At 49.1% G+C, this 23,976-nt stretch overlaps 1 protein-coding gene and 1 long non-coding RNA gene across 3 annotated transcripts in view; one reads left to right on the top strand and one right to left on the bottom strand.

Annotated features, from left to right (window-relative positions):
* Positions 1–6: 6 nt before the first annotated feature.
* On the top strand, positions 7–790 carry LOC110595999. The gene is made up of 2 exons (XR_002482202.1): positions 7–268; positions 371–790. It is a non-coding gene; the product is annotated as an uncharacterized LOC110595999 (long non-coding RNA).
* Positions 791–2,851: 2,061 nt separating this feature from the next.
* Positions 2,852–23,976, bottom strand: part of CHD3 (chromodomain helicase DNA binding protein 3) — a 23,294-nt gene continuing 2,169 nt past the window's right edge. Inside the window, exons 5-40 of one of the 2 annotated variants that reach the window (XM_021714630.1) lie at positions 21,826–22,109; positions 21,453–21,583; positions 21,149–21,299; positions 20,779–20,972; positions 20,222–20,455; positions 19,833–20,036; positions 19,092–19,303; positions 18,292–18,423; positions 17,808–17,907; positions 17,206–17,397; positions 16,850–17,050; positions 16,439–16,576; positions 16,025–16,146; positions 15,686–15,859; positions 15,425–15,566; positions 15,068–15,199; positions 13,420–13,537; positions 13,091–13,215; positions 12,656–12,887; positions 12,155–12,321; positions 11,498–11,675; positions 10,941–11,006; positions 10,182–10,267; positions 9,896–10,029; positions 9,214–9,358; positions 8,870–9,032; positions 8,659–8,780; positions 8,417–8,552; positions 8,203–8,304; positions 7,891–8,019; positions 7,079–7,187; positions 6,750–6,882; positions 6,254–6,449; positions 5,012–5,175; positions 4,630–4,756; positions 2,852–4,128 (exon numbers count right to left, since the gene is read on the bottom strand). In XM_021714630.1, the coding sequence (XP_021570305.1) occupies positions 4,007–4,128; positions 4,630–4,756; positions 5,012–5,175; positions 6,254–6,449; positions 6,750–6,882; positions 7,079–7,187; positions 7,891–8,019; positions 8,203–8,304; positions 8,417–8,552; positions 8,659–8,780; positions 8,870–9,032; positions 9,214–9,358; positions 9,896–10,029; positions 10,182–10,267; positions 10,941–11,006; positions 11,498–11,675; positions 12,155–12,321; positions 12,656–12,887; positions 13,091–13,215; positions 13,420–13,537; positions 15,068–15,199; positions 15,425–15,566; positions 15,686–15,859; positions 16,025–16,146; positions 16,439–16,576; positions 16,850–17,050; positions 17,206–17,397; positions 17,808–17,907; positions 18,292–18,423; positions 19,092–19,303; positions 19,833–20,036; positions 20,222–20,455; positions 20,779–20,972; positions 21,149–21,299; positions 21,453–21,583; positions 21,826–22,109 (5,497 nt within the window). In that variant the 3' untranslated portion in view covers positions 2,852–4,006. The remainder of the gene's footprint in view (positions 4,129–4,629; positions 4,757–5,011; positions 5,176–6,253; positions 6,450–6,749; positions 6,883–7,078; positions 7,188–7,890; positions 8,020–8,202; positions 8,305–8,416; positions 8,553–8,658; positions 8,781–8,869; positions 9,033–9,213; positions 9,359–9,895; positions 10,030–10,181; positions 10,268–10,940; positions 11,007–11,497; positions 11,676–12,154; positions 12,322–12,655; positions 12,888–13,090; positions 13,216–13,419; positions 13,538–15,067; positions 15,200–15,424; positions 15,567–15,685; positions 15,860–16,024; positions 16,147–16,438; positions 16,577–16,849; positions 17,051–17,205; positions 17,398–17,807; positions 17,908–18,291; positions 18,424–19,091; positions 19,304–19,832; positions 20,037–20,221; positions 20,456–20,778; positions 20,973–21,148; positions 21,300–21,452; positions 21,584–21,825; positions 22,110–23,976) is intronic. The other variant, XM_021714631.1, reaches the window with a different exon arrangement.

Here is a 23,976-nt window from a genome sequence, read left to right as displayed (position 1 = left end):
TCCCCACTCCCGCGTGGCGGCGTCACGGAGATCGCTGTCGACCCGGACTTGTGGGCGCGATTGGAGGAAAAGGCCCGGGCAGAGTGCGAACGAGATGAGGCGGGGAGCCCGGCGAAGGAAAGCGGCGACGCCGACGAAGAGGCCGCAGAGGAAGGGGAGAGCGAGAAGGGGGCGGGGCCTAGAAGTGCGGGGTGGCGTGCGCTCCGGCGGCTCTGGGACAGGGTCCTGGCGCCGGCGCGCCGCTGGCGGCGTCCGCTCCCTAGCCACGGTGAGGGGCCGCCTAGGGTGGATGGTGGGGAGAGCGCGCCGCGGAACGCCGCAGTTCGGTTCCATGCCCCGACTGCGCTAACCCTTTCTCTTAATCTTCCAGTGCTCTACTGTCCCGAGATCAAGGACATTGCCCACCTGACCCGTTGCACGCTGTAACCGAGGAATCCAGAAGCTACTGCTGACGGAAGGTGGGAGCTGCAGCCTCGGGATGTGCTTTAGTGCAGGGAGCTGATGTCAAGACTACTACTCTCAGATCCCAGGATTGGCACTGATGAGATGAGCCAAGGGCAGGAGGGAACGCCCTGGAAGGTGTTGATGCTGAGCTGGGAGGCTCCTAGACAAACTCGCCCCCATCTACAGACTGTGCCAGTCTTACATTTTTCAGGATGGAGTGGCCAAGGGATGCTATAAACAAAGCCTACGTTATCGTGGGAAGAAGACAGACGTTTTCTTAGCTGTGACTTTGGCTTTTGTCCAAGGTGGTTCTGGTGTGTGGGAGCAACAGGTCCCATTTTAGCAATTCTTTGTCAATGGTTTGAATGTTTTTTAAAAAGATGGAACAGGAGAGAAGAGGCTAATTTTCACGTCATGTTAATCGCACTTCTCTGGCATGTAAGGGTGCTGGCATGCCTCCTGTCTCCCCACTCCCAGTTCTGTGATCCAAAAATGTAGATGCCTTCCTGCCTGTAAGATTAGGAGCCTTGCTTCATTTCAGAATCTCCCTTCAACCTGCCTGGGCAGGCATCAGAGATTCCAGAGGCACCTAATTAGGGACTATCGAAGTAGGAGAGAGAGTAATTTGGTAAAGGCACCAAATTTTAAACTTTTGCTATTATTTGTATTATATTGAATTACAGGGACTACTTATACACTGGCATTACTGAAAAAAATATACAGTTTTAAACTTCTTTCTCATTGGTACATCACCTACTCTATGCCATGGTTTGTTTTAAAATCCTATAAATAAACCAGGCTCGGTGGCTCAGCCTGTAATCCCGGCCTTTGGGAGGCTGAGGTGAGTGGATTGCCTGAACCTGCGGGTTCGAGACCCGCCTGGGCAGCGAGACCTCATCTCTACAATAAATCAAAAAAATCAGCCGGGCGTGGTAGCGCGCGCCTGTAATTCCGGCTACTTGGAAGGCTGAGGCAGAAGGATCGCCAGAGCCCAGCAGGTCGAGGCTGCGGTGGCCGGGAGCGGCCACTGCACTCCAGTCTGGGCGAGAGAGTGAGACTCCAAGTAAAAAACAATTTTTTAAAATAAATAAATAAAATAAAAAATCCTATAAATATCTTTTGATCCTCCGTTGATGGAAGTGCAGAATTTCACTCTAGGATCCCCATTCCAGACTTCCTCAGTTGGACTCTGCATTTTAACAATCTCAGGTGATTCCTGTGCATGTAAACATTTAAGTAGCATTGGTCTAGATCCTAGACTTTCTAGGATATCAACCATCTGTGAGTGGAATATTTAAAGCACAATTGGTATAACTGATATACCATTTTATTAAAATTGCTAAAGTAACATTCTATTGTTGAAGAAATCTTGTTACATTTTTCTTAGTCTAAAAATGTGAACTTATTAAGTATTAATTTCAATATTTTAGGAGTCTCCAAACATTTTAAGAGTATTATTTTTCACAAATCATAATTATAAACATTAATGGGGTATAAACCTCAATTTTTGTAACCATATTTTGGCATTTCCTTGTCCTTAAGTCTCAGCTTAAATGCTCCCTCTTTTGGGAGGCCTTTTTCTGGATTCAACTTAGTAGAACCCTTTCCCCCACCCTAACATGCCTTGTTTTAGTTTTACTGCTTTTATTTTCTGACATTTCATGTTTTGTGGGTGTCCCCCACTGGAGTGTAAGCTCTATGGGAGCAATGACTGACTTGTGACTGTTTTATCTATAAGGCCAACAGCAGTGTTAATGTATAGTATATATTCAATAAATATTTATTGAGTTTATCTTTTAAAAAATATGTAATAGCCTTAAGAACTAAGTATCTGGCCTCTTTGAACCTCTGAGAGGCTCTGTTAGTGAACAATAAATGTCAAAGAAGTGTCTAGCAGTTCAACTCTTTTGGCAAGCTATGCAGATCTGACCTTCTTTAAAAAAAAAAAAAAAACAGTGTGCCTCTGCTTCATACAGGAACTAAACCTTTAGAGCTGTAGTGACCTCTACTGACTCTTAGGGGAACTATGCAACTTGAAGGTAGAAAGGATGATCAAAAGGATGGTTAGAAGGTAATTCTGCATCTTGCCAGGCTCTCTTTGCACTACACTTCTGTCCAGTAAGTCCTGCTTTTCCTGCGCTCAACCTGAACCACGTAGGTATCTGCTGTTCACCATCCCCTGTGGCTCACCCTTCATTTCTACACTGAGCGAATCATGTGATTAGGGTTGATAGTAGAACCTCAGTTTTAGTAAATGATCCAAGAGATAAAAAATTAGGAAAAGGAAAAAAACCCCACAAGTTTTTTAAAAAGAAAAAGATGGATAATATGAAATGGCAGAAAGCAACAACTTTTCTTACCCTTCCCCCAACAAGAACCCCCCCAGTAAAAAATAACAGAGCACACAGAAAGGAAAGTATAATTTATATGTACAACCAATAAACCTGATACAGAAGAGGGGATCAGGACAGACCAGGAGTGGGTGTGAAGAGAGACTGGGAAAGGGGCAGCAAGAAAGTGAAGGGGCAGCGAAGAGGAAGTGGGGGGTTCGCCATGCAAACTGCCACTCTCCCCGGCCCCTCCTGGGAAGGGGGGATGTGCCCATGTCTCCCTAGCCTGCCCTCCACTATTTTGCTCTGGTCCCAAAGGCAAGGTAGGTCCCAAGGCCTTGACTAGGCCTCCTGCTTGACCTACACAAATTTAGTCTACATCCAGGCCTCGAGGAGGGAGGGTAGAAGTCCTCCAGGAACCTGAGCCCTAGAGATGAGGGCTTTCCCCATGTCTGGCCTGTTGTATTCTCTCCTACCCTTCTAGGTTACCTGGCTTCCTAGAACAGGCTGGGGAGCTCCTCTTTGGCTTGAGGAAGTATCGCCCAACCATTACTCTTTTTGAAGGAGTGGTCCTTGGTTCCTAGGGAGCAGGGAGATTCCCAACACAAGATGCCGGTACACAGGAGGTAACTGAGCCAGTGAACGGTGCCTTTATTCTGAGGCAGAACAGCAATTGACTCCCTCCCTTGTAACTGTTCCACCCCCCATTTGGGGAGAGGTAGGGGAAGGTAACATGCAGCCACCCCTCCTCTTCCCTTCCTCCCAAGGCTCATTTTCATCCCTCTCTAAAAGTCCCCCTCCTCTCTTCAATGCTCTTTTCCCCACAAGAGTTCCTAAAGGCCAGGCAAGGCTAATCCTCCATTCCTGCAGGAGATGGAGCTGATACTGCAGGGAAAAAGACTGGGGATGCTCTACCTCTTTCCTCCTCACAACCATTTATTGAGAAGCTGTGTATATTTGGCAGTGGAGGATAAAGGTACTTGGAAGACCCTCCTAACCATCTCCCACCCAGACCTTTTCTCACCAGCACAGTCTTCAAAGCTTGGTGGAAAAGGTGCATGGGAGTAGAGAAGGACAAAGGGCCCTTCTTGAAGAGAGGAGCTGTAGAGAGGGGTAGAGGGGCTCCTAGCCCAACGGTGGCCCAAGGGGCGGGGAAGGCGGAGGGTTGGCAACAGGCCCCAGAGCCTGAGCTTGGGAACGGGGCCTGGGTGAAGGGCAGGCCTGGGATCCAGTCAGTCGTCTATACAGATCACCTCCCCGGCTCGGGGCTCCTTCCGATCCAGCCCGTCTGACACCAACGCCCCCACCATTTCTTTCTCCTTCTTCACCAGCACTGGAGGGCCGTTGGTGGCGGCTGTTTGGGAAGGGGGTAAGGAAAGGTCAATCCCCATGTCATTCCCAAATGTCACTTCCTGGCAATAGTATAGTCTCACTTCTAGGTCACCTTCTGCCACTTCTGATTGTCCCAGGTTAAGGGAGGGAAGACCAAGGTGAACCCTTCTTCCTGAGATTCCACTTTGTGCCACATGATGAACACATGTTCCAACTCTCACTATACCCCTTCTAATTTCATATTCACTTTCCCTTGAAGTAACCCAGGTGGCTGAGGCTCAGGTAGAAGATACCAAGCCACAGAACCACTAAAACCCTGGATGAGGTTTTTGATAAAGGGTTCACAGAAGAGGGATTAAGAAAGGGATGGGAAGAACAAAGCCTAGGACAACTCTATTCCACAAAATACTGGATGTGACCAAGGAAATGAAATGGACTGGAATGGTTAAAGAGCAGCTGAGCAGGAATAAAGCTTGCTGAAGGAAGAATGGGAGAAGCAGGGAGTAGGAAACCACCAGCTGACCTGTGATGAAGGACCCTGCAGGCATCTGGCTGTAATTGGCGCCTGCGGCGGCCAGGGCCCCTACGGGTGCGGCGCTGAAGGCCGCCCCGTACCCCGGAGGTGTAGCGTAGGGACCCGGGGGGAAGGCCTGGAATAGAGAGCAAGCTGAGGTTAGAGTTAGTCCATAGTCCATGAGAGGAAAGAAGCTGTAGGGGAGACATTCTAAGCCACACTCCAGAACTACTGAGGGTATAATATACAGGCAGGGAGACTCACTCAAGGGTGATGACTGTGTTCTAGCAAGTTGTTTTTCCATATCGTATAGGATTATGATGCAAGTGTTTACATGTGTGCAGGAGGAGCACCAACAGGGAAAACTGGAGTTAGGGGGGAAGAGGGTTACCGGTGTGGGGTGAGGCTCCGTGCCCTTGCTGGCCAGCCGGCTGAGGATGCTGCGCTCGGACATCTGAAGGCGAGCTGCGATGGGGGGTATTCGGGACAGCGTGGCTGGCAGGCGGGTCACGTCCGCCTTCATGTCGCTCAGCAACTCCTCCAGCTGGTTCAGAACTGGGGCCCGGGCCACGGAGAAAGAAGGGCAAGAGAAAGACAGGGAAAGAGAGATGGAGCCAGGAAAAGAGGAGAGTCAGAGGACAGATACAGGCAGAAAAAGAAAAGGAAGACACAGATGTCAAAGAACCAGAGACCAAGAAAGTGACAGAAGTAGAAAAAGAAAGCAACTCAAGGGAAAAGAGAAAGTGTCAGGAAAAGAGACAGAGAGACCAGACAGCCACAGAGAATGGGCAGAGAGAAAGAAGGAAAAGGGAACATGGAGAAAAGGGAGACAGGGGAGGACATTGGAAGACATGGGGGCGGGGAGTTGTCAGAACATCCCATACTGGAAGAGTGAGGTTTGGGGTTGGGGATGTTGGGGAGGAAATAGGAGGCGTGGGAGGTGGTAAGTGGTGTCAAAGCTTTAAGCAATCAAGGTTTTAATACTTAAAGGGAGAAGAAGGTTAGAAGGTCAGTATCACAGATTCAAGGAATTAGAACAGGGGTCAAAGGGCCAGGAGTCAATCACTACACATCAGGCAGGATTAGCTGGTTAGAGGGCTTTGGGATTTAATCTATCATTATCAAGGTAAGAGAGGGTAGGAGGAAGGGTCGAAGGTCAAAGGGAAGTTTTATGGGGTAGGTAGGGTCAGAGGGTTAGTGGGGTGGTAGTTTGTCGTATGGGAGTGAATGAAACGTAAGGGAATGTGACTTGTGGGATCAGAGCCAAGGACTTTTGTGGTGTATACACAGGCCAAGGCCCTGAAACTGGATGATGTTAGCAGTGTGGTGGGCATGCGGTTCCACTGTCAATGAAGAGGCCCCACTGTGTGAAGGGGACATGGAGTCTGGGGGAGGTCCCTTTATTGGGCACTAATGTGAATACTATCAGTCACGGATGAGGATTGGCTTGCATAGGTCCTAGAGGCTAAAAACCAAGGGGGTGCCAGATGGGTCAGGGGTAGGGTTAGAGGTCAGAGGGGGATGGTTCAGAGGGTAAAGGGGTCAAAGGGGTGGGAAGATTTTGAGGGGTGCGGGGTGAAGACTTACGCAGCGTTGTGGGCCCTCCCCCGCGCGGGGCCGCCGCGGCCCTTACCCTTGTGCAGGACGGCGTTGGCCGGCTTGTTCCCCGCCAGCGACTCCTTGGAGAGGTGCTGGTGGCTCTCGGCCAGGCACTCGGCCTCGGCGAAGCGGGCGTGGAGGGCCATGGCGGGGTGCGCCGGCTCCTGCGACAGGTTCAGGTAGGCTGCCCGCCGCAGCTGCTCCTCAATCACCAGCGCCTGCTCCAGGAGCTGAGGGCATGAGGTTGGGGTTGAATGCAGGGCTCTGCCGGCAATGAGCGAAGGGGGACCAGACACACAGCACTGGAGACCCACCCTGGCCTCACAACTGGCATAGCCCACTCCAGCTTGACACCAACTGCAACCCCAGCACCAACCCTAACTCAGACCAGAGTCCTAAACATAAGTTTACACTTTGGTCTTGGCCTCAAGCACTGCCTCAACCCTCAAGGTGATAACCTACCCTAGGTTCTAACCAGAACTGGTCTCATTTTGGACCCAAGCCCCATTCCTTTCCTCCCTCGTTCCCACCTTGAACCTCCGGGCTAGGAACTTATTTTTCATCTCCAGAAAGTTTCCCTTATTGGCTTCAGTTTTAAATGGCTCGTTGATAATGGCAAATTGAGCGTCATTCTGAATGTCCTGCCACCGTGCATAGCCGTGGCTGCCAAGGAAGGAAAGGGGACCATCAAGGAATTTAACAAGGATAAGCTTGGCTGGGAATACTTCCTCCTTTTGGTCTGACCTCCCTGAAGTATGGCCCAAGCCACCTTCCCTCGGTATGAACTCATCTTCTCTGTAGTTCCCCTCTCTCCAGGTTGAGAGAATCTTTTTCTTCTTGCATTTATCTCAAAGGATACAGGACAATCCCAGCCAGAAGCCAATAGTCATGTCTTCGGTGCCAAATCTCATTGAGTTTCCCCGAGGAAATAGCTGCCCGTTCCTCATTCTGCCACAGTGTGTGAAGCTCTGAAAAGAGGGCAGCAGACAGAAGAGGCATTAGGGGTTGGCGAACTACATCCAGCCCAACCGACAAGTAGAGATTGAGAAATGGAATAATGAAAGAGTACTAAGGGCTCCTCAAAAGGTATGGGTAGAGCCAGACATGGTGGCTCACACCTGTAATCCCAGCACTTTGAGAGGCAGAGGTGAAAGGAATGCCTGAGCCCAAGGGTTCAAGACCAGCCTGGCCAACTCGGTGGGACCTCGTCTCTACAATAAATTTTTAAAAATTAGCTGGGTATGGTGGTGCATGCCTATGGTTCCAGTTAACTTGGAAGGCTAAGGCGGAAGGATCACCTGAGTTCAGCAGGTGGAGGCTGTGGTGGCCATGAGTGTGCCATTGCACTCCAGCCTGGACAACAGAGTGAAACTCCGACTTAAAAAAAAAAAAAAAAAAGGAATGGGTAAAGGTTAGGTTAGGGGTCCGGATTAAAATTAGCTACTAACAAAATTCAAGTTAAGATTAAAAATAACGGTGGGATTAGAGGCAGCTTTGGAGTTAGAAGGGACACTTAAGAAAGACTGAGAACAAGGATCAGAGTCAACATGCACCACTTCATTAGAAATTACTTGAAATTAATGGTAGTAGGAAGCCTCAAGCAAAATGAGAAACCCCATGAGGATAAGCAAATCCCAGTGAGAAGCAGAAAGTAGTGAGAATCTCTATCACCTGTGAAACCACCATCTGCAATATTGAACATGAAGCGGGGCTTCTCCGTCTTCTCCTCACGTCGCCCATTGGATCGGGGCTCATCTCGAGGAGGCCCTGGTCGAAGCTCCCGGTCACTTTTTACATCTTCTGCTAGGACAGACAGGGCAAAGTTTACACCTCACGACAGACTCTTCCCAGGTCCCAAGACTACTACCTGTACTGTACTGGTCTTTTGGACAGCTACCCACCCAAGGCCCAAGCATTTGGTCCCCCAGACTCTACCACCCCTGATGCCCTTAGACCCAGGTATCCGGTCCTTCCACCCATTACCTCTCTTGCCCAACTCCCCTGCTTCCCCCTCCGGCCTCTCCCTGTGTTCCTGTCCATCCAACGGCTTCTCCTCCCCCCTTTCTCCTGGCGTCGACTCTGTGGCTGTGGGAGGGGGCAGGGGATAGGAAGGGAGGATGTCACCCTCATCCCCAGACCCCAGAAGAGGGAATCCCCAAATTCTAATCTCCCATCACACCTAAGGCCATGCACCCACCTGACTTCTCTCTGTCCCCTCGGTACCCAGGTTCGGGTTCCATCTCTCCAGGTGCCCCTGGAACCTCATCCTCTAGAGGAATCTTCCTTGGCTCTAGCCGCTCCCCAAGTGATGGGACAGGGCTGGGGGCATCAGCCTGGAAGAGGACAATGGACACAGGATCAGCCAGAGGGCTCCTAGGTACCTGGCTTCCAAGACCCCCCAACTCCCCTTTCCTTAGGGGAAGTCAGGCAGACACATACCTCTGTTTCCATTTTCTCCCCAGTCTTGCTATTCTTATCTGGCTTCTCTTCTTGATTTTCAGCTTCCTCCTTCTCAAGAGGTGTCCTTATGTTCTCTCCTTTCTCACTTGGAGCTGGAGTAGCTGCAGGGGAAGGTAGAGTGAGGAAGGCAGAGGTTCTGCCACCCTGACTCCTAACCCCTGTCTCTCTCACCATCCCAACTCTTGATTACCAGGTTTAGAGGTGCAGGGACTGTTGGTAGCAGAAGCCTCAGGGGTGGTGGGAGATGTTTTGGTAGGTGAGGAGGCTCTGGAAGAGCGCTTAGAGTCAGCACTGGGGTCAGGCATCAGTTCCGGCATTGACCAGCGCCCATTGATGTGCTCAAACTCCTGTACCTGGGGCAGGATAAGGTGATTGAGACAGGGGTCGGCTGTAGGCAGTGGACACATAGGAAGCTCCAGTCCCCTCTGTCTCACACCAGCATGAGTCCAGAACTCAGGGACAGAAGGCAGATGAAAGACAGAGCCTAAGTGGCCAGCTTGATTCTCTGGATAAGAGGAAGAAGAAGATCGATACCTTCTTTTTGACAAGAGACATGACTCCAATGCGGGTCAACACCTGCTGGCGACTCAGCCCTTCCCGAGGGACCCCATCAGCAAAGGTTTCAGAGCCATCTGCCCCAGGCTCACACAGATGGCGCATGAACAAAGACACATAGGCCCTAAGGAACATGGGGTGGGAAGAGAGTTAGGAGAATGTTAGAAAGGTTATAGGGCAATGAAGAAGCCACAAGGATTACTGAATCCCAAATCCCCTAGAAGCTCCAGGGCTCTTCCCTTGGGCCTTTCATCTTACGATTACCAGCCCTCCACATCCTAACTGCCCACCAGTCCCTCCCCATTTCCTAAGCCTCAGTACTTCATTCCTGGGCCCCATCAGTCAATTCTTCATCCTTTCCACCAGCTCTTCCTGCCAGGTTATTGTGGCCAATTAAATGTGAGGCTAGGACAGCCCAGGGAGGCTCCTTACTTAAAACGCCTCCCCCACGTTGGGATGCCTGGTCCCTCTGTTCTAGGCTCAGCTGAGGGGAGGTGGAGTAGACTGAACCCACCCCCCAGGAAATTGAGCCAGGAAATGTTGGATGGCACGGAGGGTGATGGTCAGTTGAGTAAGGTCACATCATATGGCGGCCAAGAAGAAGAAACACCCAAGGCGCTTACCCTTGTGTCCAACTCAGCCCCGTATCACCCTCACTCACTTAAACTCCTTCTCAGTCTTGCCCCTCAGGTCCCGCACCAGCCACTGTGTGGTGAAGGCATCCTGTGGTGGCATCCCCCAGCGCATCACAGCATTGAGGAAAGCCTTCCGCTGACGGGTGTTGAATCCCAACACCTGAGGGTAGGGGCAAGGAGGTGGTGGTGTTCAATGCCCAGGGGTCTCAGGTCTTGTCCTTCCTATCCTCAGTGACCCAGACCCAAATTTCCAACCGCTCAGCCCTCTTTCTCTCTTTGGAGAGCTCATGGAAGTCTGGGCCCAACTCTCACCTCAATGTTACCCCCAACTCGGGCTAGCAGTGGAGGTAGTGGCTTATCCTTCTCATTCCGGAGCTGCCTCTTTGACTGTCGACGCCCTGAGGATGGAGTTGACACCAGTTAGCTGATACACAACTTCCTCTAAGCCTCAGTCTTCCTCAGCACTTTATTCCCACCAGATACAGAACACAGGAATGGCCCCTGTCATGTGTGAGGTGCTTCTAATTCTCTTCCAAGCGTTTTCAGAACTACTAACCCAGTGAGTCTAAGAGAATCAAGTCATAATTAAAAATTAACAACAAATATTTGACACAGGCAAGATTACCAGTGGGAATGTAAATTTTTTTTTCTTTTTTTATAGTCAGGATCTTACACGCTCACACACACTGGAGTGTGGTGGCATGATTATGGCTCACCACAGCTTCAAACTCCTGGACTCAGGTGATCCTCCTACCTCATTCTCCTGAGTAGCTGGGACTACAGGCACATGCCACTATGCCCGGTTCATTTTTTATTGTTTTGTTGAGACGAGGCCTCACTATGTTGCCTAGGCTGGTCTTGAACTCCTGGGCTCAAGCAATCCTTCTGCCTCAGCTATCCACTCCAAATTTTAACAGTGAAAAGATTATGAACATTTCTTCCTTTCTGCTTATCTGTGGTCTTTAGTTTTTTCATTAAATTTTTTTTTTATTTGTATAAGGACACAGGGCTTAAAGGAATCTGGGAAGTGAATGGGAAGAGCAGAGGTAGTGTCAAGAAAGCAGATGCCACCTTCAGGACGTTCATCAAAGTCTTCATCCTCCTCCTCTGATCCCACTGAGTATTCTGACTGGTTGTCTGTGAAGGTAGAGAGGGCTCAGTAGTTGGTGAGGGACTCCTGGGATAAGCCCATGCTAGGGGCTTTTCTGCCTAGATTCCTTCCCTGGAGACTTGTCTAACTCTGCTCTGGCCTTGGCCCTTCTGGAGAGGCTGGTTCACTGCCCACAGTCTGACTTTGGAGCCATATATCCTGAACCATCTCCACTCATCACCCACCTTTAGTCCCCGGGCACCTCCTGTTCTCCCACTCTGACTCCTGCTGAACTTAATTTAAGCAATGACCCCTGGGTGTCCACAGGACCCCTCTGCATCTACCAGATAGCTTACATCACCTGCAAACCCCACTGGCCTCCAGGTAGTTCCTAATGTGCTACCCGATCTCTTTCCCTTTTAGCACGGGAAGGCTCTGACCTCTGAGCCTCTCTCTTTCCCTCCAAGTAGCCCTAGCCTCCAAGACCCTATTCATCACTTCTTCCCATTTCATTTCCTGCAACTGGGGTAGTCCTCACCTTGGTCCTCTTGAGCAGCATCATTGTAGTTAACTTGCTTGCGAACCCGCTTGCCCTTGCCTAGATTCCGGGCTAGGTCTTCCTGCTGTTGCTCATAATGATGCCTCAGCAGCTTCTCCCAGTAGTCAGGATCCACATTCTCTTCCTGCTTGATGATCTCTCGCTCAATTTCCTCAATCTGAAGGGCAGCAGAATGAATGCTGGCAGCCTCCTTCTACTCCAGTCCTGCTGCAACAAAATCCCTGCTCTCCTGCCTCAGCCCAATCCAGTGTCACTGCTCCTAGATCTTCCCAATATTACATAAATTGAGAGGACACTGCACATTTTCCATCTCTTACCTGCAATATGCTTCTCTTCTTTGTTCTTGCTCTTTTCTAAATCTCTCCTCTAATCCCTCTTCGTTTCTCCTGCACTGACTCAGAATGTAACCTTCTGTGTTTACCATACTTCCTGTGTCTAAGTCTCTCCAAAGCCCAGTCTCACCTATCAAACTGAGAAGCTATTTGAGGTCCACTATTGCTCTTTGCTGGGTACTACGGTAAGATAACAAATAAAAAATAAAAGCAAAAGGGGGCGCTCCTACTTCAAGTCTCAATAAAGCATACTGCCCTAAGGAATGGCCTGGGATAGACAGTGTCTGGCTCCAAAGCCTCTCACCTTGTCTTCTTCCCGCACAACATACTGTGCCACCTTGAAGGAGCTGAGATACTCATTCATGTTCTGCACATCAGTGTCCTCAGTTGCATCCTGGTTCCGGTCCAACAGCCGAGCGATGGCCTCATTGTCATAGTGAATCACACTGCTGTCCTCCTCCTTGTTCTCTCCTGGTGAGATGAAGAACAAAAGGGAACTTTGGGTTCCAACTTCAGGCAGGAGGAACTTTGGGTTCCAACTTTAGAAAGGCTGGAGGGAAGTCTCTACTCTGCTTCCTTTTTAGGGGAGCTCTGGAGAAGACTCTTTCCCTAGGAGCCAATGTTGAGGGTTTTTTTGTTTTAACCCCACAGGTAAGGAAAGAAGCCAATCTTCCTCCAACTACTGAAACGAAGCCTATTCTTTCTTCAAAGGCTTCAGAGAAGAGGTTTTTTGTTTTGTTTTTTCAGGAGCCTGAGAAGAGAGACTAAAGGCCTGCTTTCAAGGAGCTGCAGAGAAGGTTCTCACCCTCATTTTCATCCTTGAATAGCTCCTCAGTGCCAAATTTGAGGATGTCATCAAGCTCCTGCTTAGACATGGAGCCTGCCTTGGAGCCCAGACCAGGCCGCACCACCAGGTGTGTCAGCATCATCTTCCTCTTGGCCACTTGTGTGATTCGCTCTTCCACTGATGCGCGAGTCACAAACCGGTAAATCATCACCTTGTTGGCCTGGCCAATCCGATGAGCCCTGCTGAAGGCCTGCAGGGACAGAAGAAAGTAGGGGTGTCCAAGGGAGTTGCAGGGGAGAAGATGCCCACATGCTTAGGAAAGGAAGCTGGTGAGAAAAGGTCTTTTTCCCTCTGGGGAGAGGTTTATTTCTGGCCCCAGAGCACAAAACCCTCCTCGGTGAACCCATATATCCTTGCTAAATGGTGCAGGGGCTCCCAGATACAAGTTCCCACCTGGATGTCATTATGGGGGTTCCAGTCAGAATCGAAGATAATGACAGTGTCAGCAGTAGCCAGATTGATGCCCAGACCCCCAGCTCGGGTAGACAAGAGGAAGCAGAACTGTTGGGCCCCAGGAGCTAGAAAGTGAGAATTAGAAAGTCAGGTTTGTCTTCCACCCAGTAGTTCTGGGTAGATGTTCCCTGACAACAAACAACCATGTCCCTGACACAAAGCCTCGGTGTCTAATATCCCTCATACAAATCCCTCTCCCATCCCGGGGACCTAGCACAGGTTTCTTGGGCCTCCCACACCCATCAGGGTCCAAGGCATCTCTTCCTCACCATTGAACCGATCAATGGCCTCCTGCCTCAAGGCGCCGGTGATGCCACCATCAATGCGCTCATACTTGTAGCCTTCGTAGTCTAAGAAGTCCTCTAATAAGTCTAACATTTTGGTCATCTAGAACAAGAGAAAAGGACAGAGTCTGGAATAATGAGGCGATGAGATGGCTTGTCTATTCTAACTATCCCTTTACTCTAACTCAACCCAAATCCCTGCCCTGCATTAAGCTCTCCTTCTATTTCCCACTGCCCCTCACTCCTAGATCCTCGTTATTTCACATTTTTCTCTTAATTTAAGATAATTTCTCCTAAGGCAGAGGTTCTTCTCTGAGACCTGTGAAAAGTAACTCCCTGAAAATCTATACAAAACTGTGTAATTGTATGTGCAGTTTTCTGAAAAGTGGGTCCATTATCTTTTATTGGGTTTCCAAAAGGTCTGTGCCTCTCACCCTCACCTGCCAGTAAGGTTAAGAAATAGTTCCAGTTCCTAAGAAGGCAGATGGTTCACCCTCATCCTTCCCCCATTCAGGTTAAAAGGAGCTAGAGGCCAGGTGCAGTGGCTCAGCCTGTAATCCCAGCACTTTGGGAGGCCAAGGTGAGAGGAAAGCCTGAGGCTGGGGTTCAAGACCAGCCTGGGCAACTTGATGAAACCTCATCTCTACAATAAATCACAAAAACTAGCCGGGAGTGGTGGCGTGCATCTGTAGTTCCAGCTACTTGGAAGGCTGAGGCGGAATGATTGCCTAAGCCCAGCAGGTCAAGGCTGTGGTGGTCATGAGTGTGTCACTGCACTCCAGTCCGGGTGACAAGAGTGAGACTACAATAAAAAAAAAAAAAAAAAAGGAACTGGAGGTGGAATACAACTTCCAAAAGCCTTAAGAACAGAGATCAAGGCTGGGCATGGTGGCTCATGCCTTAATCCTAGCACTTTGGGAGGTGAGAGGATTGCTTGCACTCAGGAGTTTGAGATCAGACTAGACAATATAGTGAGACCTCGTCTCTACAAAAATTTTTTTAAAAAAATTAGCTGGGGTGTGGTGGCACACATCTTTAGCCCCAGCTACCTGGGAGGCTGAGGAGGACTGCCTAAGTCCAGGAGGTCAAGGCTGCAGTGAGCCATGATCATGTCACTGCACTCCAGCCTGGGTTACAGAGTGAGACCCTGACTTAAAAAAAAAAAAAGTCAGACGCAGTGGCTCACACCAGTGATCCCAACATTTTGGGAGGCAGAGGCAAAAGGATTGCTTGAGCCTAGGGGTTAGACCAGCCGGACAACTTGGCAAGACCTTGTCTCTACAATAAATAAAAAAATTAGCAGGGTGTGGTGGTGCACACCTGTAGTTCCAGCTACTTGGAAGGCTGAGGTGGAAGGATCACCAGAGCCCAGCAGATTGAGGCTTCGGAAGCCATGAGTGTGCCACTGCATTCCAGCCTGGGCAACAGAGTGAGGCTCCCACTCACTCAATCAATCAATCAATGTATAATAGAGGCTAGGAATAAACTAGCTATACCAGAAGTTCTTATGGGAGGAATCTCCTAATCTGTCATCCCAGAGCAGACACAGGAAGGAGATAAGGAATTAAAGTTTGGAAGGCGAGAAGAGGGAACAGAAAACAGACACAGAGAGCGAGTTATGGGGACAGGTCACCTGCGAGAAGATGAGCACTCTGTGTCCTTGCTCCTTCAGCTTTCGCAACATCTTCTGTAGCAGCATGAGCTTCCCAGATGACTTAATAAGTGCCCCACCCTCATAAGCCCCGCTGGGGAGTTTTGGGGACTCCTGAAAAGAAGGGAGGAGAAAGAAGGAGAGCGTCAGGAAACATGCCGCCATATTCTTACCAGAAGCCCAAATCCAGCTTTCGGGTCTTCTCAATTCCTACTTCTCTCAGGGATCCAGTCCCAGGTCTCCCAGCCCTGCTCCACACCTCTGGCTCAACACCCAACTCCCTATCCCCCTGCCCAAGTTTTCAGAGCATCTGATCAGTTTGTTGCTCTTTGTATCTACCATAGCAGCCACAGGAAAGAGGTATGGATGGTTGCAGCACTTCTTAAGATCCATCATGATGTTGAGCAGTGACACTTGGTTCCCACCGCCTCGTGAATTCAAGGCCTCAAAATTTCGAGTCAGGATGTATTTGTAGTATTTCCTAAAGGCCAGGGAAGGGGTGTAAAAGAGACATAATAAAGGAAGCAATGATGATATTGCACTTGGAAAGCTGCTACCAACTCCCCAACCCCACTCCAGGCAGCCCGCCTTGCATCTCACTTCTGCATGGGGCTCAGCTCCACTCGAACGATGAGCTCTGTCTTAGCCGGCATGTTCTTAAAGACATCAGCCTTGAGTCTCCGCAACATGTGTGGCCCCAGCAAATCATGCAGTTTCTTAATCTGGTCTTCTTTGGATATGTCAGCAAACTCCTCCAGGAAGCCCTCCAAGTTGCTAAGAGAAGGAAAGAAGAAAACTGATAGGTTGTCAAGTTCTTTGCCTTGATCTCAGGTTCTATTGTCCCCCTCAGATTAATCCTCCCCCAGCCACATCTCTCATCTCTACCACATCTCTCATCTCTGCTGACTACCCTTACTTAAACCTTAGTGAACCACTTACTTAAACCTCTCTGGAGTGAGGAAGTTCAGCAGATGAAAGAGTTCTTCCAGATTATTCTGCAATGGAGTCCCTGTCAGCAGCAACTTATGATCTATCTTATAGCCATTGAGGACCCTGAAAAACTAGATGAGGCAAGGAAAAGGAGAAAAGGCTTATCAGTGGTTGGCCCACAGCATCAGTCCTCCTCTGCCTCCAGCTCCCATTTCCCTCTGGATCAGAGGCCCTAAATCTCCTAGTCCTCTCCCTCTTCCAACCTGGACTTCTCCCCAAGTTTCCAGTACCCCTGCCTCCCCAACTGCAGAAAATCCCTAGGACCGTTTTTTTTTGGTGGTGGTTGTTTTTTTTTTTTTTAAAGGACCAAAGCAAGTGGGAGTCTGCATCCTCAGGTTTCTCAGGTCTGGGAATCTCACTCACCTTGGACTGGTTGTTCTTGAGTCGATGGGCCTCATCCACCACGAGACAGGCCCAGCGAATGGAGCCAAGTGCTGCTTGATCAATAGTGATCAACTCATACGATGTCAGGAGAACATGGAACTTCACCTGTGCCTCCCTCTGCCAACACAACCATTGTCCAGTCAGCTGCCACCTAATACCCATACACCTACGCCTCCAACCAGACACTCTGTCCTGACTACATACTGACAAATCCACGTATGCCCCTGGGAATACCTGCTGTATCTCTAGGATAGGAGTGCAGAGGTTCAAGGTCAGGTGGAGAAGAGGGAAAAAGGTGAGGAGAAAGGGGAATATAGGAACTAAATTCCTGCCTGGGGCAAATAAGTGACAGATGTGAAGGTCTTAGATGAAATGAGGTAGGGGACTTACCTTCATCTTAAAAGCTTTCTTGCCACCTTTGATGGCATTGTCCTCAAAAGAAAACTCATTTTCACGAATGATAGCCCGACTGTCCTTGTCACCCGTGTATGTCACCACATAGAACTTGGGTGCCCACATCTGGAACTCCCGCTCCCAGTTAATGATGGTAGAGAGTGGGGCACTCACCAGGAAGGGACCTTTCGTGTGGCCCTGGGGATCAAGGATGGGGGCCATTAGTCCAGATTCAAGGTTATGTAGCCCAGTCCTCTGCCTGCTACACCTCTCCATCCTCCCCTCTCCCCTCTTCCTCAGTCCAGGCTAGGCCTCAGCCTAGCTATCTCCCTCAGAGGTCTAGAATCCAGCACCTCCTTATAGAGTGAGTAGAGGAAGACGATGGTTTGAATGGTCTTGCCCAGCCCCATCTCATCAGCCAGAATGGTGTCAGTGCCCTGGGCCCATGAGAAGCGAAGCCAATTCAGCCCTTCCAGCTGATACATGTGCAGTGTGCCTCCAGTCGCTGTGATGAACCGTGGCTGAGTCTCATATTTCACTGTTGGCTGTAAAGTCAAGAAGTAAGAAAGCTCAAGGGAACAGTAAGTGGCTCCTCTGGTCTTGGTCTCTTCCTCCCTGGCACTGATATCAATTTGGATTACAATTCCCTCTACTCTGGCCTGAGTTTAGGAAAGTTCTAGTCTTCAGTCCCTCCTACTCATTCCATAAAACAATGCCCAGCAGCACCATGGGGGAGGGCTAGCTGGTGAAAGAGTCCCCAGTGGGCTATCTCTAGGGGCTCTCTCACTTTTATGCCAAAATTCTTTGCTTCTCTTGGAGCAAGGCTAAATGCAGAGGGAAGAGCTATTAGTCAAAAAGATTGCTGAAACGCTAGGAAGTTCTGTCTATAGCCCTTGAAAAATCTTTAATCACCATGGCTCCAGAAACAGAAGAACAGCCAACTGAAAGGACTCACATCATTAGTAGGAGAACTGGGAGGCCCATCACCCTGTAGCTCCTTCTTCTTCTTCTTATACTTGCGGGGTTGGGCGGGATCCTCCCCCATAATGAGTTCTCTGGGAAAAGAGTGGGTCTGAGAGAGGCCTGGTCCTTGGGACTCCCCCCTTTCTTTTCTGAACCCATTCCAGACCTACCTGTCCATAACTTAGATTTTCTCACATTTCCTTTCTCCCTGGCTCTTTACCCTCACCCCTTGGATTTCATCTCAAGAGCCAACCTTCCCAGCTCCTGAGCACCCTCTCATCATTCTCAGGTCAGATATTACTTCTGTTCCTTACACTGCCTCTTTACTAATCCCACCCCAAATAACCTAGCCCCAGCTTCCAGTCCCCTAAACTCTAGACTGAATTTGTCCCTACTACATCCTCATTTTATGCTAGAAATTCAGCTTTCATGCCTCTATCCTTGGGCTCCCTCTAATCCACAACTGGCTCCCTCACCGGTGTCTCCAGTAGCTTTGCTTATGGTCTTCATATTCAGGGATGTTCATTTCATCTTCCTCCCATGTGGACTGGTCATATGGCAAGTCCCTCCATTTCACTAGATAGTGGTAATTCCCCTTTTTATCCACACTGTGGGACAAGGGGCCAAGAGGAGCAGGAGAAAAATAATATGAATCACAAATAGGAAGAAGGCCTCATAAACACAATTACCATCAAATACACAGAATTTGTCACCTAACTCTCAATGGTGGGCTCCCGGAAGCGAGTTTAGAATGGTTGAAATACTATCCTAACCTTTTTCAGGATGGTATCCTAAAATCAACTATCACAAAACATTCCTGGAAATCCCTCCAACATCATTTGTTCAGCCAGTCAGTATTTTCCTCACAGAGTTCATATTCTACTGAGAAAGGCAGTATTGAAATAACTAACTAAATAAATTAGCATAATGTTAGGCAGTAATAAGTACTATGATGGAGAAATATTCATGACACTGGTCTGGATGAATTGTATTTCTCATGTTTTGCCTTCATGCTCCCATCCCCAGACTCATGCGCCATGGCTTATGCTACTGGAGATCAGAGGAGGCAAGGAAAAAAGAGGCAATGCTGGGCTGAACTTTCCTTCTGGTTTCTCCCGTGCCCCTGGAGGAAACAAGGCCAGAAGGGCTAAAGTTGCAGCAAGGGTTATCAAGGTTAAATCAGTTATTTGATTAATCAACAAATACTAACACAGGGCCATCACCACAGTAATAGTATCATATCCCAGGTCAGCCGTCCCATGGACCAAGGATTCACCTGTGGTTGATGATACGGTGGACAGTCATCCACTCTGGCTTAATGCCAAAACGATAGTACTTCTCCTCCATCTCAGCATAGTGTGGATCTTTCACTTTGCGCTTGTCACTCTTTCCATCATCCTCACCAGAGCCATAGTCCAGGGGTGGAGGTTCATCCATGTCATTCTTCCGCTGGTAGTTTCGATACATTACCAAATGGAAGATTTCCAGCTAACAGGACACAAAGGAAAGAGGAAGAGATAGTCCCAACATCCAGAGGACAACAAGGAATAGGGGAGAAGCAGGCGGAGGGGGGGAGGGATGGGGAAAGGGAGCTATGAAAGAGATTGAGTGAGAGACAAATGAGTAAAAACCAAAATAGGAGAATAAATAAAATGAAACAGTTGGAACAGAGTCTGAAGGCAGGACCTGGGTGGGGCTGTTATGAGCAAAAGGAGACAGGGAATGGGGTTATTAAGACTGAAGATACTGGTAAAACATGCAAAAAGATAGATAAGGAAAAAGACAAAGTTAAGAAAGGGTATTATATCTCAGGAAAGAAGGCTAACAAGATTGAAAGATGACTGCAGAACAAGAGAACCACATATGGAAACTAACCAAGTAGGCAGGACGTGAGAACCAAAGGCCTGAAATGAGGGAAAACAAAGTGTACAGAAGCTCAGAAAATACAGGGGTAAGAGAGAGTGAGAATGGCAGTGAATCATGTCAGAAGGAAGAGGAAAAGGAGAGGCTCCAGTACCTGAAGCTCCTTGGCCCAGGAGCAGTGCCAGTAGGACAGTCCTACCCACTTGACAAAAAACTCTCGCTCTGATCTGCCTTGAAGAGGACGGGGGGGTGGGACATCTGGATTTCCATCTGCCTGTTGGGGGGCTGGAACTGCCACAGGTGGCTCCCCCCATCGCCAATGCAGGATCTTCTGCACACGACCCTTCAGCACGGGGCACTTTGGGATGGACGTATACAAGCAGAAGGAAAGAAAGAGGCAGAAAAAGCCCATGATTAGAGTAGGAGGATAGGGGTCCCACAAGGGTGGGGGAGCACAGAAAGGAAAAGCTGAACATTTGGACCCCAGTGATGGGGAGGAGCTGGGCCTGACAGTAGACACTAAGAGGAGATGGTTCCACTCACTGTGCATCTGGGACACAGCCATTCACCATTGGGGATGTCAGGCAGGGGAGGGTTTAGACAATGAATGTGGTAGGAGGAGATGCAAGCGTCACAGCACAGGAGCTCCCCGCCATCCTTGCACACACGACAGTATTCCATGTGATCGTCCTCCTCCTCCTTCTCCCCTTCTTCTTCTCCCTCCTCCTCGTATTCTTCCTCCTCTTCCTTGGCCTCCCACTGTACCCCCTCCTTCTCCTAGGATGCCAAAGACAGACACAGAAACAGATGAAAGGAGTTAAGGAGTAAAACTGGAAGACAGAGGCAAAGACAGGGCACTTGAATCCTGGAAGTACAGAGAAGACTGGTGGGAACTAAGGAACAGGACACCCCAGTTTCCAAAAATGTTGATTCTCAGAACAAAGAGATGAGAGAAAGGAAAAATCTAGGATCCTGGACACTTGGACATCTGTTATAAGAAGCCCAAGCATCTGGGGGTAGGAAGAGAATAACTGAAACCAAGGAGGAAAGAGATGACTGGGTCCCTGAGGAATATCAGATGCTGGGTACCAGGTACTCACACAGTGGGGGCAGCTCCATTTGCCCTCAGGAGCCCGGTCAAGCTCAGGATCAAGGCAGACGAGGTGGTAGGCACGAGGGCAGGTGTCGCACAGAATAATTTCCCCACCCTGCTGGCACACCTCACAGTAATCCTGGTGATCCGTCTCGTAGCCATCAACCTCCTCCTCCCCGGCAACTGCAGGACAGCCCAGGACTGTCATATATCCCAGTGGAGGCAGAGGGAAAGTGGGTAGAGGGGGAGCGGGGAGGGTAGACACAGAGAGAGAAGGGAAGAAGGGTTGAATAGAGAAGTAAAAATTGAAAATAAGAAAGATAACAAAGGAATGAGAGAAGGCAGACTGTAGATCACACACAGCCAACACTCCTTACCCTTCTTCTTCTTCCTTCCTGGTCGGCCTCTTTTTAGTTTCTTGGCACGGACAGGGCCATCAGGCCGGCCTGAGGCACTGTGGACACTGCCACTGTCCAGGTCTGACTCCTCGGCCTCTGGTTCAGGGCCCTCGTCACTCTGAAAAACATACTGCCCATAGCCCCGTGGTTGTCAGTGAGACAGACTTGATTCCACTCCCTTCCCCAGGCCTTTGGCTCTCTGCTCCAGTTTCCCTCATGGACCTGTCTCTAGACCCCAGTATCTGACCTTCAGGTGTTTAGCAGATAAGAAAGGGTTACTCACCGAGCCTCCTTTCTTCCTCTTGCCACCTAGCAACCCTAGTTTGATTTTGAGTGGTGCCATCTTCTTTCCCCGAAGCTTTTTGCGTCCATCAGGCACTCGGGGGCTCTTACTTCGCCTCTTATGGCCTGGACCTGAATGGGGGGATGGTGAGGGGAGAAAAAGCACAGGTCATGGCACATGGCACATCTGGAATAAAAGAGGTCACACGAGCCTCTGGACTCCTCTGAGGGATATGGTTTCACTAAGACCCAGTTCCTGGAAAGCATCTTTCTTCTGGCAATCAGGCTGGAAAGGCAAGAGTTTTAAGCTATAACTTGAAGACATACAGTTTGTAAAGTAGGGTGACAGTTGTTGGAAAAAGAGGGTCACCTACCTTTGCCCTCTTTGGTTTTGGCTCTTCGGATGGGTGGGGGCTGGATGTCAGCAGCAGGGGGTGGTGGAAGGGCAGGGGGTCCGGAAGGTGCTATAGGGGTGGCTGATGAGACAGCAGCTGACACCTGCTCAGCTACAGCTGCTGCTGCCGCTGCTGCTGCTGCCGCCACAGCAGCTGCTGACCCCTTGAAGGGGTTATTGGCGCTGAACTCTCTCCACTTGGCCCCAAGGATGGTCATCATCTTAGACATTGGGATCTTAGGATTCTTCTTAGCAATTAAGGGCCTGTAAATATAGAAGCAAAAAACTCGGACCCTTCACAGATGGTCTGGGAACACTGCCATTTTCCCTCTTCAATTAAGACTATGTACATGCTACAATTCCTGGGTGGTGAGAATATGTCCTATTAAGAAAAACATCCAATTAAAAATAAATAAATAAAAGAAGTTTATAAAAAGGGAAAAAAGAACAGGTTTAGAAAGTACAAACAAGGAAACAGAAAAACCTTAAAAGCACAAAAGGTAAAAAAGAATAAAACAAAAAAGAATAACATCAATAAAAATGCTTTACTTTGTATACTACTTTACAGTTCATGAAACATTTTCACGTCATTATACCTTATTTCATCTTCACAATAATCATGAATCGCTATGACCCTCTGTACTTTACTAATAAGTTCCCATTGACCCTGAAGAAGGGCTTCCATAGGTTAGAGTCTGAAAGAGATGGGTCATACTGGCTCTGCTCTGGGGTGGGGTGCTAAGCTTTTGTGAGGATATGGGTAACCCAGGTATTTAGCAGTGAGATAGGCAAGATATTACCAACCACAGTCACCAGTTACTGAACAGCCTCTAGGGGTCAGGCCCTAACTGTACTGGGCTTCCTACCCATTATCCCACCAAATCCACACCCACACAGGCACTCAAGGGTTCTTTCTCTGCCTCTTATGGCCTTGACTTTAATTAAGCAGGGGTGGTGAGGAGAGAAAAAGCACAGGTCATGAGGATTCCCTGGTGCTATGATGTACCTGCTATTATTCCTATTTTATAGATGAGGAAACTGAGGGTTAAAGACATTAAGTGACTTGCCCAAGATAACATCACAACCTGAGCCTCAGCAGCTGCCACCAGGGCATTCAACTGATATGTTAAAGTGCCTCTTCCCCAAAAGGTATCTCAGCTATTTTTTTTGTTTTTTTTTTTTTGAGTTGGAGTCTTACTCTGTCACCCAGAGTAGAGTGCAGTGGTACGCTTCCAGCCACCACAGCCTCAACCTGCTGGACTCCAGCGATCCTTCCACCTCAGCCTTCCAAGTAGCCAGAGCTACAGGCACGCGCTACCATGCCTAACTTTTGATTTATCGTGGAGACAAGGTCTCATCAAGTTGCCCAGGTGGGTCTCGAACTGGCGGGCTCAGGCAATCCACTCACCTCGGCCTCCCAAAGTGCTGGGATTACACCGAGCACAGCCTTCAACTATTCTTTACTATTTTCCATCCTTCTTCATGAGCCACGGAAACTTGGGTCCTATTGCCAGCAATGCAATCTCCATTATTACCAGAGCCTAAGGAAGGGGCAGAGGACTGGTAATTGAGTAAAGGAAGTTCAGGAACACTGATAGTATCTCTCAGGTCCGGCCTAGAGAGAAATCATAGATGAGAAGATGGCACTTGTTGGAGCAGAGGAGGGTTCACTATATTCTTTCCTCACTTTATTCTGTTGCAAGAGTTCTCTGACCTAACACTAAAATCATAATCTCTCCTCCACCCTATGTCCCTCAGTGAAGGATGCTTAACTGGGGTCCTGGGATCCTTAGGAGTCTCTGAAATTACATGTGTAATATTGTGTAAATGTGCTGTGAATTTCTCTGGAGAGCAGTTTCTTAGCTTTCATCTGATTCCAAGGGGTTCAAGTTCTCCCTAAAGTTAAAAATATACATCTGTTGGCGGCTGGGCTCAGTGGCTCAGCCTGTAATCCCGTGCTTTGGGAGGCCAAGGTGAGTGGATTGCCTGAGCCCGCAGGTCCGAGATCCGCCTGGGCAACTTGGCAAGACCTCATCTCTACAATAAATCAAAAAATTAGTTGGGCATGGTAGCATGTGCCTGTAGTTCCAGCTACTTGGAAGGCTAAGGCGGAAGGATTGCTGGAGCCCAG

This window comes from Carlito syrichta, unplaced genomic scaffold (genome assembly GCF_000164805.1).
Source record: "Carlito syrichta isolate Samal-C Ts95f unplaced genomic scaffold, Tarsius_syrichta-2.0.1 Scaffold305688, whole genome shotgun sequence".
Lineage (NCBI taxonomy): Eukaryota > Metazoa > Chordata > Mammalia > Primates > Tarsiidae > Carlito > Carlito syrichta.
This window is presented reverse-complemented; position numbering and strand designations above follow the sequence as displayed.